General features: G+C 39.7%; 1 protein-coding gene across 2 annotated transcripts in view; it reads right to left on the bottom strand.

The window, feature by feature from the left end:
* MCCC2 (methylcrotonyl-CoA carboxylase subunit 2) overlaps positions 1 to 15354 on the bottom strand; it is a 63688-nt gene that overhangs the window by 32401 nt on the left and 15933 nt on the right. For both annotated transcript variants that reach the window (XM_079918954.1, XM_079918955.1), the window contains 2 exons: positions 12431 to 12543; positions 1068 to 1181 (listed from right to left, as the gene is read on the bottom strand). In XM_079918954.1, the coding sequence (XP_079775080.1) occupies positions 1068 to 1181; positions 12431 to 12543 (227 nt within the window). The remainder of the gene's footprint in view (positions 1 to 1067; positions 1182 to 12430; positions 12544 to 15354) is intronic.

The raw sequence follows: 15354 nt of genomic DNA, 5'->3' as shown, positions 1-15354 counted from the left end.
TTAGCCATTAGGGAGATGAAAATCAAAACCACAGTGAGGTACCATGTCACACCCACTATGATGGCTACCGTCAAACAGACACACAATAACAAGTGCTGGAGAGAATGTGGAGAAATCAGAACCCTCACACACTGCTGGCAAGAATGTAAAATATGCTCTGGACAGTTTGGCTGTTCCTCAAAATGTTAACCTTAGAGCTACCATATGACCCAGAAATTGTACTTGTAGGTTTATATCCAATAGAAATGAAAACATACCCATATAAAAACTTATACATGAATGTTCATAGGAGCATTATTCATAATATCCAAAAAGTGGAAACAATCCAAATGTCCATCAACCGATAAATGGATAAACAAAATGCAGCCTATCCATACAATGGAATATTATTCAGCCGTAAAGAGGAAGGAAGTGATTCCTCCAAAATTTAAACATAGAATTACCACATGATTCAGCAATTCCACTTCTGAGCATATACCCAAAAGAAGTGAAAGCAGGGACTCACACAGGTATTTGTATACTCATGGTCACAGCAGCATTATTCCAAATAGCCTCAAAGTGGAAGCAGCCCAACAGTCCACTGATGGATAAGTAGACAAAATGTGGTATGTACATACATTGGAGTATTATTCAGCCTTAAAGAGGAAGGAAATTCTGAAACATGTTACAACATGGATAAATCTTGAGGACATTTTGCTAAGTGAAATATGCCAAACACAAAAGGACAGGTATTATATGATCCCACTTAAATGAGGTTCCTAGAGTAGCCAAATTCATAGACAAAGTAGAATCATGGTTGTCGGGGCAGTGAAGGAGGTGGGGAATAGGGAGTTAGTGTTTAATGGGGACAGAGTTTCCGTTTGGGAAGATAAGAACATTCTGGAGATGGATGGTGGTGAGAGTTGCACAACAAAGTGAATATACTTAATGCCAGAGCACTGTATACTTAAAAATGGTTAGAATGGTAAATTTTATATTATGCATGTTTTACTTCAATCAATCAAGCAAGTAAGCAAACAAGACTATGTTCTTACCAAAAAGAAACAAACAAACAACTAGCTTCTTACCAAGGGAGGTCCTCCCAAGAAAATGGTACCCTGCTTGCGTACGATGATGTTTTCATCAGCCATCGCAGGCACGTAAGCTCCTCCTGCTGTACAGGAGCCCATGACCACTGCTATCTGGAATCCAAGCACACAAGAAACTCATGCAGTACAGCTCAGACAGTGAATTTACACAGTCCCTGGATCTACAGTTCCACAAATACTGCAGTACCAGGGGATATTACTAGCTTGTACCCGTGTTTCTCTCTTTCCCTTTGGCTGTGCCATGCGGCTTGTGGGATCTCAGTTCCCGACCACAGATTGAACCAGGGCCACGGCAGTGAGAGCCCAGAATCCTAACCACTAGGCCACCAGGGAATTCCCTGTGTTTCATTTTTAAAACGGAGTCCTCTAAGTGTTTAGAATGGTTTCCTAACTTTTGTATCAAAGCATTTTGAAGGACTTACGTCACACTTTACAAAGCTTGTGGACAATCTCCCTGTTAAAGAGAAGACTGGCCAAACAGACCTTTACCCTGAGCAACTAATGGAGAGAAGAAACTCACAATCCATCCATAAATTGGCAAAATTATATTAAAAGGACAACTTTTAAATCTAATAATAATAACAGTAATAATAAGTCCTCTAAACAACTGCCACTTACCTCAAAGGAATACTGAAATAATTCTGCAAATGAGTAATGTTAATTTTGTGTCATCCTGAACATAAGACCTTCTAAATATAAAACTAATGTTAGCGTCACAATTGAAAATCTTGCTGAAAAGAAAGTCCATTGTGTTGAAGCTGGGTGATGCATACCTGAGGGTTCACAGTACTATGTTCTCTACTTTTATGTGTGTTTGAAATTTTCCATGATAAAAGCTTTAAAAAAATTCTTGCTTAGAGATTAGTATGACACGTAATAAATATGGGTTTTGCTGATTACCCCTAGACAGGAATAAACAATATCACAGAGAAAAATAAGAGAAGTATGTGGTGAATATTTTCTTAAATTATCACATGAAAGTAGTTTTTGCTAATTCCAATATGCCATCAGTTTTCCTTCTAGACATACAAGTATCTGTTCTGAAAAAAAAAAAAAAAAAAGCCACACTAGTATTAATCCAAAAGTGAAAGGCAGCATGAGTTAACATTTTTCCATCTAAATGGCTGTCACAAAAGGCATTTTCCCCTATTTCATGTAACATTATGAAAGATGGCTGTAACATTTCTTTGTCAACATACTACAGAAGTGTTTGCCACTTATGGTTTTGCTTATCAATCACCTAGTTTTTTTTTCTTTCAGTTTTATTGGAATATAATTGACATACAGCACTGTATCAGTTTAAAGTATATAGCATAAAGATTTGACTTACATATGGCATGAAATGATTCTTAGTAAGTTTTAGAAAATATCCATCAGGGACGTTGCTGGCGGTCCAGTGGTCAGGACTCCGCACTTGCACTTCAGGGGGCTCGGGTTCAGTCCCTGGTGGAGGAACTAATATCCCGCATGCCATGTGGCAAATTAAAAAAAAAAAAGCGGAGCCTAACCACTGGACCGCCAGGGAAGTCCCCAAAATTTTTAAAATAGAAGAAAAATGTTTTTCTTATGATGAAAAAACCCCTTAGGATCTACTCTTAACAACTTTCATATATAACATAGAGCAGTGTTCATTATATTATTCATATTGCACATTACATCACATTACTTATTTATCTTAAAACTGGAAGTTTGTACCTTTCGACCTCCTTCATCCAATTCCCCTTCCCCCCATCCCTCGTCTCTGGTAACTACAAATCTGATCTCTTTTTTTATGGGCTTGTTTGTTTGGTTGGTTTTGAAGTATAATCAACCTACAGCACTATGTTAGTTACTGTAATACAACAGAGGGATTTGATATTTCTATACATTTCAAAATGATCACCACAATAAGTCTAGTTACAGTATGTCGCCACGTAAAGATATTACATAATTACTGACTATATTCCCCCCACTGTACATTTCATACCCACGACTCATTTACAACTGGAGATCTGCACCACTTAATCCCCCTCACCTATTTCTCTCCCTCCACCCACACCCCACCTCCCCACAGAAGTCTGTTTTGAAGATATCTATGGCTAGAAAAACTCTTGCCCACAAGCACAAGGAAACATTCATCATAGCAGTGTTCATAATAGCAAAATATGCAAATAGCCAACATGTCCGTCAATACAATATTTTGAAAGGGATACTGTGGATAAATAAATTCTTTAAAAATCTGGGGCAAAAAGTAACACAAGAAAGGTTAGTACTTCATAAATCCAAGTGGAAGGTACATGAGTGTTCTGGTCTATTATTCTCTGTACTTTCTTTAAGTCTGAAATATTTTATGGGTTTTTCTTTAAGTTTATATCAGAAGCAAAGGACACAATTTCACCTTATCACCCTGTTCTCTGCACTAGAACACTAGAATCCACTATCAAAAAAAGAAGTCAAGGAACTAGAGAAGAGTCACAATGATGTGAGAATATGAAAGGGGACAATTTTCAAAAGTAAGCTCTAAAGAACTAAAGAGGCACAGCAGGGTTCCATGAAAACAACTATTGAGCAAAAGGAGAGAAAAGAAGAGCAACTGCCAGCAAGTGGTGTCCCAAGACCGAGGACTGGGGGTTGGGGGGTGGGGATGGAGCAAACAAAGACGAATTATCCTGTCAAAATGTCACAAGACAAAAATGAGGGAAATGAAACTAAATGTCATCCTGTCATCTCAGGGTGGAGAGAAAAGATGTACCAATTTAGCAGAAAAGTCTCTCAAGAGACTAGCTGACAAATTATTAGCACACAAGGCAAACAACAGTCTCTCCAGCCCTCAGATCTTCCAATGTCCGTCTGAGATGGGCAGTCAGGGTTTCGATCATGCTGCAGCCCCTTTGTACCCCGCAACTCCAAGGGGCAGTGCTGCCGGGCTCCACATCAGGGACCCATTTAAACCCCAGTCCCACCTCCTTTGATTCTTCTCTGTCTTGCTGGCTGATCTTCCCCCATCTCTGAACCTAGACTGGGGGTGAGGGCACGGGTGGGGAAGAGAATACCCAACTCACTTTGTATTCTCCCCTATCTTGTTTTTAAAACTTATGGCTTGAGACCTCCAAGCCCCTTTTTAACTATCACAAATGCTCTCTCACAAAACAAATTTTACCATATTCCTAAGAACACTTCAGATGCCTTTTCGCCACAGAATCTCCGCAATCGAGGAAATCAACAATCCACTTCTCAGACACCAGGTGAGGCATCACAAAAATATACAGAAGACTTCTGCTCAGTAACAGAGTAGGAGACTGTGGTAGGCAGCTTCTAAAACGCCACCCCCCCTGCCCCCTGTCATACTAGACTCTTGGTATTCACTTCCTGTATGATCACGTCCCCTTGAGCGTGCGGTGGATCTGGTGACATGCTGCTAATGAATGGAATGTGGCAAGTGATGGGACATCAATGCTGTGCTCAGGGTGTGAGGGACCGTGTCTTCTGTCTTGCTGGCCCTCTTTCTCGCCCACCTGCTTGCTCACTCTGATGCAGCTAGCTGACATGCTGTGACATGCTGTATGGAGAGGCCCACAAAGGAAAGAACCCACAACAGCTCATAAGGAACTGAGGGGTTTCTGCAAAGAACTGAATCCTACCAACAGCCACATGAATGAGGTAGGGGGCGGAGCCTTGAGAGGACTGCAGTCAGTCACAAGATCCAGCTAAGTGCAGAGTTCCAGGATCCAGCTAAGCTGTGCCCAGACCCCTAACCCACAGAAACTGTGAGATAATAAATGTTGTTTTAAACTGTTATGTCTGGGGGTAATTTGTTCTGCAGTAATAGAGAACTAATACAGGGATCAAAAACCATCTCCCTTAAGTGACTGCAATTGAGGCCCATCTGAAGACCTAGGATAGTCTCTGAAGTGCTTTGTTGTTGTTGCTCTTTAATGTATCTGTGAACTATTCCTCTAGTCCAGAGATGGGAGACAGACCAGCATTAGCATTTTGTACCATCCCAGAGAATGATGAAAAACCAAGAGAAAGACGTGGATAAACCCTGAAGCCATTATGCTAAGTGAAAGAAACCAGGCCCAAAAGCCCACTTAGTGCAATTCCATTTATATGAAATGTCCAGAAGAGGCAAATCCATAGGTTACCAGGGGCTGGAGGGACTGGGTAAAAATGAGATTAACTGCCAGTGGGTACGGCATTTCCTTCTGGGGTGATAAAGTGTTCTAAAATTGATTCAACCCTGTAAGTACCCTAAAAACCATTGAATTATACCTATTAAATGAGTAAATTTTATGGTATGTGAATTATAGCTCAATAAATTACACCTCAATAAAACTTATAAAATTAAAAAAAAATACAAGAGCTAGAGTTACTAAGTATACAGGAATCAAAATTCTCAAATTTTTCATCAATGAGAAAGAGAGGCTATTCTAGTTCCAAGTATCTAACAGACACAAAACTTACTACTGCTAAAGCAAGGATTTCCCTGGTGGCGCAATGGTTAAGAATCTGCCTGCCAATGCAGGGGACATGGGTTTGAGCCCTGGTCCAGGAAGCTCTCACATGCCGCGGAGCAACTAAGCCCGTGCGTCACACTACTGAGCCTGCGCTCTAGAGCCCGTGAGCCACAACTACTGAGCCTGAGTGCCACAACTACTGAAGCCCGTGCACCTGGAGCCCGTGCTCCGCAACAGGAGAAGCCACCGCAATGAGAAGCCCCCGCTCACTGCAACTAGAGAAAGCCTGTGCACAGCAACGAAGACCCAATGCAGCCAAAAATAAATAAATTTATAAAATATATATATTGCTCAATAGAAATAAATGAAAACAGTTAAGTCACCACTGTCACACAATCTCCTCTTCCGCATTTAATTCTGAGCTCTTCACTCACAAAATAGAGTGAACGGGCACCAAGAGCTCCGCCACTGTGTCTACTGCTGCTTCTCACAGAGCATGGGGACCCCAGGGCCCAAACAGCACCGATGACTTTCCACATCCCAAAGCATTTGTCTGTAGTACAATCAAGACCTTACGCTGCGCCACACTGGACAAATGATTCAGAACCCCAGAAAGATAATTCTGCTGCTTTCTTCTACTAAAGGGACATTAAAGGGACATAAGGAAGCTGCGTGACCACAGGCTGTTCTGACCATGCTCAGAGTACAGGTTTGGCTGTGTGGGCAAATCCCAGGCACTATGTCAGGAGAGACATGACTGCGCCCCTCATCTGCATCAGAACAAAAGACAGCTCCCACGAGTTCCACTGAGAGGCCACCATCTACCCCGTCACCAGAGAAGTGGGCCTGCTCTGTGACAAGGACAAGCCAAGAGATCCCTCTTGCAGGGTCAGGAGGCCCATGGCAACTCAAAAACTTGAATTCAGAGCAAGAAAACAGCAAGGAGGCTAAGAATGATGTGTAACTGACAGTAACAATCTTTGTCATCACTGGCACAGACGGCACAGCAAAAGCTGGAAGTGAAAGGAAACGAGAGGCTACAAAACAGAGGTAATAGTCTGGAAAAACTTTGGACAAAATTTCATTACCCTCCAGGTCTTGCCTGCACAAGTAGAGACTGGTTCTCGTCACACCAAAAACAAATTACATATTGTAGGTCAGCAGCCTGCCCTATGGAAGGGGTGTCTGAGAGGGAGTCAAGAGGTTTTATACCCAATTCTGAGAAGCTGTGTGAACTTTAGACCTCCAGCTTTCCACTGAAAAATTGCCGAAGACTATCTAGTTCAAAGGCTCTCTGTGATAAATGTAATAGAACTTGGGGAGGGAGATTTCCTGTTGCTTGGTGGAAAAGCCATTAAAATTATAATATGCTTTTTAAATCTCTCATCTTTCTTCTTTTTCCATTCAAAGTACTGTAGAAAGCAAATACTGCCTGTATCACTGTTTTCTTCGTCTACCTGAAGAGTCACCATTAAAAAATAAAAGCCATAATACACACATATCTATTCAATGGCTGTCCAGAATTCAAGAACATTATCAACTACACCAACGATCACACTGCTGATCCTAGAACGTGCATGCTTATCCGTGCTCACTGGATAGGATGAAGTGTACAAAGAGAACAAAAAGTCCATCTCACTCAGAACATTCTGTTTCTTCCTCAATCTTTTTATCAGAGAGCCTCAAAACAAAATAAAAAAGAGTGGTTTCTTCTACCCCTGACACTATCTGTCTTCCTGAGAAGGTTGAAATGCATTTTAAAAATAATAATATACAGTGTTTATCCTAACTAGGACCCTCAAAACAATTACCAAGGTCTGAGGCAAAGAAAATAAATTTCAAAAATAATGAGCTAAGCCAAGGAGGGAAGAGGGAAAAGTTAAGAAAAGAGGAAGGGAGGGACACTTGAGAATAATTTTAGGCACATCTCCAAAAAGAAGAACAAACAGACAGAAGTGCAAAGAAGAAAATAGGAGGAAAGGCCTGAGGAGCTGCAACTAAGCACAGCTAGGTGAATAACAGCTATTTCAGAAGAGTAAACCATTAATAAAAAATGAAACATTTGCTGCTGGTGTGGTAAGGATCACAGTAAAATGAGGAAGAGAATTAATGCATCAGAGCAAAACCAGTCTAGACTAGACTCTCACTAGACTATAAAAATTAATGGTAACGTAAGACTTGAAGAAAACAAACACCAAGATCCCACTTCTGAAGAGAACTATAAGTCTCACATTTAAAAAGCCAGCAACATGGGAACTACATCAGGAAAACAAAAGAAGCACAGCCCCAAGATCATCACGGCATCAGGCATGGATTTGGAGAAGGACCAGAGAAGGTATCCTCAGGACACGAGGCTCAGAGAAAGACAACTGGACACCAATACGCCAAGTCTTTAAACTTCAAAACAAACCAGGGTCCTAAAACCTACCAGAAAGTAAGGAAAAATGACACAGAAGAGAATACAAAGGTAACTACCTAGTTAACTGTTTTTTCTCAAGTGCAAAAACAAAATTGTTGAAACTGGGAGGTCTGTAGGAATCTGGCCACATCTTTACAGCTGCAAAAATATAGGAAAAAACAGAGATATGGTTGTCAAGAGACATACTTCTTAGAAATCAGTGGATAAATGGACTTACAAAGGGCAAGGTTAATAACATTAACTAAAAACCAACCTTGGGGAGGAATAGCGATTGAACAAGTAAGGGAAGCTAGTGCTCACTATCAAAATGCACACGTAACATAACTGCAGTTATACAACAGTTATTGCTTTATGTAGGAAATACAAAAAATTGCTAGCAGTCCACCTAAACCAAAGTCTTAAATAAATAATAAAATACGTTGGAAATTCCCTGGCCGTCCAGTGGTTAGGACTCGGCACTTTTACTGCCATGGCCTGGGTTGAATCTCTGCTCAGGGAACTAAGATCCTGCAAGCCATGCGGCGCAGCCAAAAATAATGATGATGATGGTAATAATAATAATAATAAACATACATTAAAATATAGGAAATAGAACTACTCAGTATGTTAGGTATCACTTTAATCGTTATTAAGGAGTTTCACTCAAATAATAAATTATTAAGTAGGTAAGTAAATGCGTTGGGATATAAACAATCCAATATTGTCTCTAATCTCAAGTGGCATAGAGTCTAGTAAAGGAAATTAGTCAGGATATGTCTAGATAAAAGGGATAAATGCCATTAGTAAGGTATAGCTCAAGAATTATGGGAGTTGGGGCGGGGGGGAAGATCACTTCCGGTAAGGGATTCTGGGAAGCTTTCCTGGAAAAGGTGGCATCTGAGATGCACCTTGGAAAATGGGTTGGAGACTCAGATCAACCCATATGGAAGGACTGGGGGAAAGAGAATCCGGCATGGACCTGAGCAGAAACTCTTAAAGGTCACGATGCACATGAAAAATAGCAAGCGCTTCAGACTGACGGCAGTTTACAATGCATGATCAGTAAGGCTAGAAAGTTAGGTTGGAACCAGATCACACGAGGTCTTAAGTATCAGGCTGTGAAGTTTGGTCTGGAATAAGGGAACTAGATAAAGAATAACCTTATAGTAATGTGTACAATAGACAGAAAATGCCTGAACTAACTATGGTGATGGCAGTAGGAATGGAGTGGAGAGGACCAATCCAAAGGTAAAAACCAACATGACTTGATTCATCAAAGGTTTACTATGTATTGATTATCTACCCAGCATCAAAGGAGCTCCCAGGGGTACAAAAATAAGGAAGATATATATTTCTGACCTAAAAGGATTAAGTAGGGGAAAAATCAGAGAAGAGTCAATGATGACATCAAAGTTTCAATCCTAGAGAAAAGAGCAAGAAGGAAGTACCATCAACAGCACACAGAAACATGGGTGAAGGAACAAATCAGCAGGGGCAGCTAAATACGGAATGTCTACTCTGAGCCTCTGGTACCAGCAGGGAATCTAACCAAACAACAGAACCCCAAGCGTAGGTGGAGGTGGAGGGAGGCCAGGACCAGAGAATGATCATGGAACTGACAGGTATGTCATTAGATTTTATTAAACTACTAAGGACAAGTTCTTGAATGGGGTTGGGAGGATTAAATAAAGAGAGTGGGAGAAGAAGGAAACCAGTGGCACAAAGCCTAAGGAGAATTTCAAGAAAGGGAACAATAACAAAACCGACAGGTTGTACAGCGTAAGAATCTCTAGGAGGTTAAGGTTAGTGGGACCCTCCGAGGGCAGCGAGGTTTTTAGGAAAGTGAGTGGTCAGGAACGAAGATGCTGGGCCAATCCTTAAGAAGTCTGGTAATCCAGGGAGGGAGAGAAGCTTCAAAAACAGCAGAAGCTAGAAAAGGTCCTTTTCTTTGTGCATCATTTTTTGCTACTTTTTCCTTTAAAAAAAAAAAGAGGAAGTCAACATGATTATTGGCTGTGAGAAAAAAAATTAAGTGGATGTGAAATATTAAAGCAAAAGAGAGAAAGAGGATTAATGATGAAGCACAAATAAGGGATCAGTATTAAGATTATAAATGACAAGTCTAGTCTTGGAGAAGAGAGACAATTCTTCCTGGGATTAAAAAAAAAGACAGAGTAAGCAGTATTGTTTTTAATAGAACAGTGCTCACATATGACTTTCTCAGTAAAGTACGAAGCAATAGCTTCAGTGGCGATATCAGGTTTATAGTTCATATATTGGGGAAAAGATGAGAAGAGGCACCATGGACACTAGGATACAATAACAATTAGATTTTTTTTTTAATTCCACGAAGTTCATGAGAATATAAGAAGGCAAACCTCAACCACAAACTTCCTATTGGGGTGAAATAGAAAAAATAAATGCTGAGAAGTGGCTCAGTTAAAGAAATACTGATGTTAAAATTTTTAGGAAACAAAAATTAAATAGGCAAACTGAAGGCATTCAGTCAAATGCCCCTTAGATATTTTAGATTTTTTTATCATAAGCAGATATTGCTTATTCAAAATTATAAGGACACTTTTAATTTTAAAAAGACCTAGTTCTTAAAGCACTTCAAGCTTCAGGTTCCACAGGAGCAGAGACCCTACCTGGTTTTATTCATCTAGTACAGGGCCTGGCTTAGAGTAGCTTCTCCATAAATATCTGTTAGATGTTGGCTGACGTTTTATATAGTCCCACAAAAGCTACATGAAGAGAAAGACAGAGCACAGACTAAGCATGCAAGGTGGCAGAGGTCTACAGTGAGTTGAATGGTGCCCCTCTGCGCCCCAAATTTGTCCACACCTAAATCTCCGGAACCTGTGAATGTGACCTTATTCGGAAAAAAATGGGTCTTTGCAGATGTAATTAAGTTAAGCATCTTCAGATAAGATCACTCTAGATTACCCAGGGGTGCCCTAAATCGAGTGACAAATATCCTTGTAAGGGAGAGAAGGCACAGAGGAGAAGACCATGGGAAGACCAAGGCAGAGACTGGAGTCACATAGCCGCAAGCCAAGGGAACGCCTGGAGCCATCAGAAGCTCAAAGAGGCAAGGAACGGAATCTTCCTTAGAGCCTTCTGAGGGAGCACAGCCCTGCCACCACCTTGATTTCAGACGTCTAGCCTCCAGAAACTTGAGAGAATAACTTTCTGTTATTTTAAGCCACTCTGTTTGTGGTAATTTGTTACGGCAGCCCTAGGAAACTAATACAAGTTTCGTATAGCTAAACTATAATACCAGGTTAAATGGGCTAATTTCCCCTATAAGACAAAAGATCACAATAAGAATCTCATAACAGATAATGGATGCAAGGGCCATCTGTGCAAAAGTGAGCAAAGCTGAAGTTTCTATTTAGATAAACAAAGCATAGATATACGCAAGGTCGCCACATAACAGTAAAATATATAATAAATAATAACAACACATTGTAGTGGTAGATTATAAAGAAGAGAGATAGTAATTGCAAGTGATGACTAATTAATTAGAATACTAATAAAAATACTACAAACTTAAGAAATTCAATAACAAAACAAAGGAGTTGCAGCAGTATTATGAAGTATTTCAAACATACAAAAAAGATTAGAATAGTAAAATAAATATTCTTTACCTAATACCCAGTCTTAATAAATCTTAACATTTGGTCAAACTTACTTCTGAATTTTTTTAAAGGAATAAAATATTTCAGATACAGTTGAAGCCTCTATAGACCTCCTACTTGACCTTTATTCTCCTCCTCCCTCCCACCTCAAAGGTAACCACTGTTCTAAAGTTGAGTCTATCATTCCCATGTACCTGTTTATACATAATAGATTTGACATATTTAACACTTGCATACATAGCAATTTGCTGTACATTTATTCTACACTTTTTTTTTTACCCAACATATTTTTTGAGACTTATTTCTGTTGACGCACACAATTCTAGTTCATTCATTTTAACAGCCAGTAACTATTATAACTCTCCTATGAATGGGCATTTACTTTGTTCTTTATCTTTTGCTATAACAAACAATGCTACAAGGAACTTTCTTGTACATGTCTCCTCATACATATACTAGAATTCCTCCAGAGTATAGTCCTAAAAAAGCAACTTTACTCAGTGTTCATTCTTTTTAAAAACTCTTTTCCTTTGGTAAATAACCTTTATTATAGCATAACAGTATTCCCATATTTAGCAGATGAATCTGACTGGAGATATCTTTATGATGCTTTCTGTGGAAAAAGACTAAATTCTGTATTAGATTCTGTTCTGGAAATTCCCTGGCGGTCCAGTGGTTTGGACTCCATGTTTTCACTGCCAAGGGCCTGGGTTCAATCCCTGGTCAGGGAACTAAGATCCTGCAAGCTGCATGGCACAGCCAAAAAAAAAAAAAAAAAAACAAATTCTGTTTTAAGTCATCTCAGACTACCTGGTTAGCAAAGACATTTGATGCAAAAAGCAATACGTCTCATTAATGAGAAATTACCTGTATAATACTTTTAGAAGACATAACTGCCTGATTATAGAATATGCGGCCAAAGTGATCTCGATCTGGAAATACTTCTGCTTGTCGAGGTAAGTTTGCTCCTCCCGAATCAACTGAAGAGAAATAAGTACATCTCAATGAACAAAACGTGCTACACACAGGAAGACTTATCTCAATGATAACATCAGTTCTTTTTTTTTTTGCAGTACGTGGGCCTCTCACTGCTGTGGCCTCTCCCGTTGCGGAGCACAGGCTCCAGACGTGCAGGCCCAGTGGCCATGGCTCACGGGCCCAGCTGCTCCGCGGCATATGGGATCCTCCCGGACTGGGGCACGAACCCGTGTCCCCTGCATCGGCAGGCAGACTCTCAACCACTGCGCCAGCAGGGAAGCCCAAACATCAGTTCTTAATTACATTCGCAAAAAACTTGCCCTATCTTTCTAAACTCTTCTACAGCCTCTTTCTCCAATCTTTCAACACAGCCCCCAAAATGTACTGTTTTCTTCAAACACATTAGGCTCTCCTACCCCTGTGCAGAATTCCACTTGAAATGTTTAGGACATTATCTCCCTTGAGGATTAGCCCCAGAAACACCAAAACTCCTTAACCAGTTCAGCTAAGATTGGATCTTTCTCTCTTTTAAAACAATCTGAAAATCATCTACAGAATTCATGTGATAATTTTATTGCACATTGCCTCTGGTACTCTTTTTACTGCAGATTACAGTGGTGGATAAGAATGTCAGCTGAGTTCAAAACAGAGCTTCATTACTTCACAGCTGTGTGATCACAGGTGTGTTTCCGAACCAGTCTACTGCCTCGGTCTCCCCACCAGTGAAATGAAGGTAACAGTGGCTATCCCATAGGGTTGTTATTGGGATGACATGAAATAGTTTATGTGAAGCACTCAGCTCAGCACATACTGTGAGTGCACAGAGTGAACGTTACAAAAAGTTAGCTAGTCTTATACCTATCACTCTTGCCTGCAACCACTAAGTCTTCTACTGATATTTAATACATTAAAGACGGGGACAACACAATACTCTTCACTGCATCCCCTACAGTGTTGGGCACAGCACCTGCAAGCAGTGGGGCCTCATTTGCTGTTTTCTATATGTGCAATGCAGTTCACACTCTGAATCAACGAGGTAAATTCACTTTCATAGGAGAAAAAAATCTCATCAGTACCTGTTCAAATAGCCATAAAAATGAACAGTATATACTGGTGTTTTTACAAACCAATTTAAGCCAATATGCAGGAAGTACCAATTTTAAACTGCCTTGCTTTTATGTCTTTTTAAAAATATCCTTAGATTTAAATGTACTTTCATTCCAAATATAAATTTACTTTCACTGAATATTAAATTTCTTTAAATTACATCTGCTCAAACTATGTACATAATCAAGCATTTAACCTAGTACCTGGCACTCAAGAGACCCATATATATTAGCTATTATTTTTTCATGGTTTGAACCCATTACGGTGAACAGAAAAACAAAATATTGGGTTGGTCAAAAAGTTCGTTCGTTTTTTTCCACAACATGGTTCTAACTAGTGCTTAGTTGACTTTAACTTCATTCGAAACAATTTTGTTAGATTGTATTGTGACAGTTGTCATATCAGCAGTGCATTTTAAAAAAAAACTTATCAAAATTGGTGAATTTTTGTGTAGCCATTTTAATACTGAAGATGGAAGAAAAAAGGCAACATTTTCGGCATATTATGCTTTATTATTTCAAGAAAGGTAAAAACGCAACTGAAATGCAAAAAAGATTTGTGCAGTGTATGGAGAGGGCACTGCAACAGATCAAATGTGTCAAAAGTGGTTTGCAAAGTTTCGTGCTGGAGATTTCTTGCTGAACGACGGTCCATGGTCAGGTAGACCAGTTGAAGTGGATAGCAATCAAATCGAGATATTAATTGAGAACAATCAGTGTTATACCACACGGGAGAGAGCTGACATACTCAAAATACCCAAATTAAGTGTTGAAAATCATTTGCACCAGCTTGGTTATGTGAATCGCTTTGACGTTTGGGTTCCACGTAAGTTAAGTGAAAAAAACCTTCTTGGCTGTATTTCTACATGCGATTCTCTACGTAAACGTAATGAAAACATGCCATTTTTAAAACAAATTGTGATGGGCGATGAAAAGTGGATACCGTACAATAATGTGGAACGGAAGCGATCGTGGGGCAAGGGAAATGAACCACCACCAACCACACCAAAGGCTGGTCTTCATCCAAAGAAGGTGATTTTGTGTATATGGTGGGATTGGAAGGGAGTCCTCTATTATGAGCTCCTTCTGGAAACCCAAACGATTAATTCCAACAAGTACTGCTCCCAATTAGACCAACTGAAAGCAGCACTCTAGGAAAAGCGTCCCGAATTAGTTAACAGAAAAGGTATAACCTTCCATCCGGATAACGCAGGACCCCATGCTTCTTTGATGACCAGGCAAAAACTGTTACAGCTAGGCTCGGAAGTTCTGATTCATCCACCATATTCACCAGACATTGCACCTTCGGATTTCCATTTATTTAGGTTTTTATAAAATTCTTTTAATGGAAAAAATTTTAATTCCCTGGAAGACTGTAAAAAGCACCTGGAACAGTTTTTTGCTTAAAAAAATTAAAAGTTTTGGGAAGATGGAATTATGAAGTTGCCTGAAAAATGGCAGAAGGTAGTGGAACAAAATGGTGAATACATTGTTCAATAAAGTTCTTGGTGAAAATGAAAAATGTCTTTTATTTTTACTCAAAAACCAAAGGAACTTTTTGGCCCACCCAATATATAGAAGAAAAAAACACCACTCATGTAGAGAAAAAAATGGCAAATCCCAAAATACTGTCAGGGATTCTTCCTCAGTGATGTTATTATGGGTAGTGCTTGTTTACTTTTTCTCCCAGAGTTTTTAGCAAAGAAT

The sequence above is a fragment of the Stenella coeruleoalba genome (genome assembly GCF_951394435.1).
Source record: "Stenella coeruleoalba genome assembly, chromosome: 3".
Classification (NCBI taxonomy): Eukaryota; Metazoa; Chordata; class Mammalia; order Artiodactyla; family Delphinidae; genus Stenella; species Stenella coeruleoalba.
The sequence above is the reverse complement of the archived record's forward strand: the minus strand, read 5'-3'. Positions and strand labels throughout refer to the sequence as shown.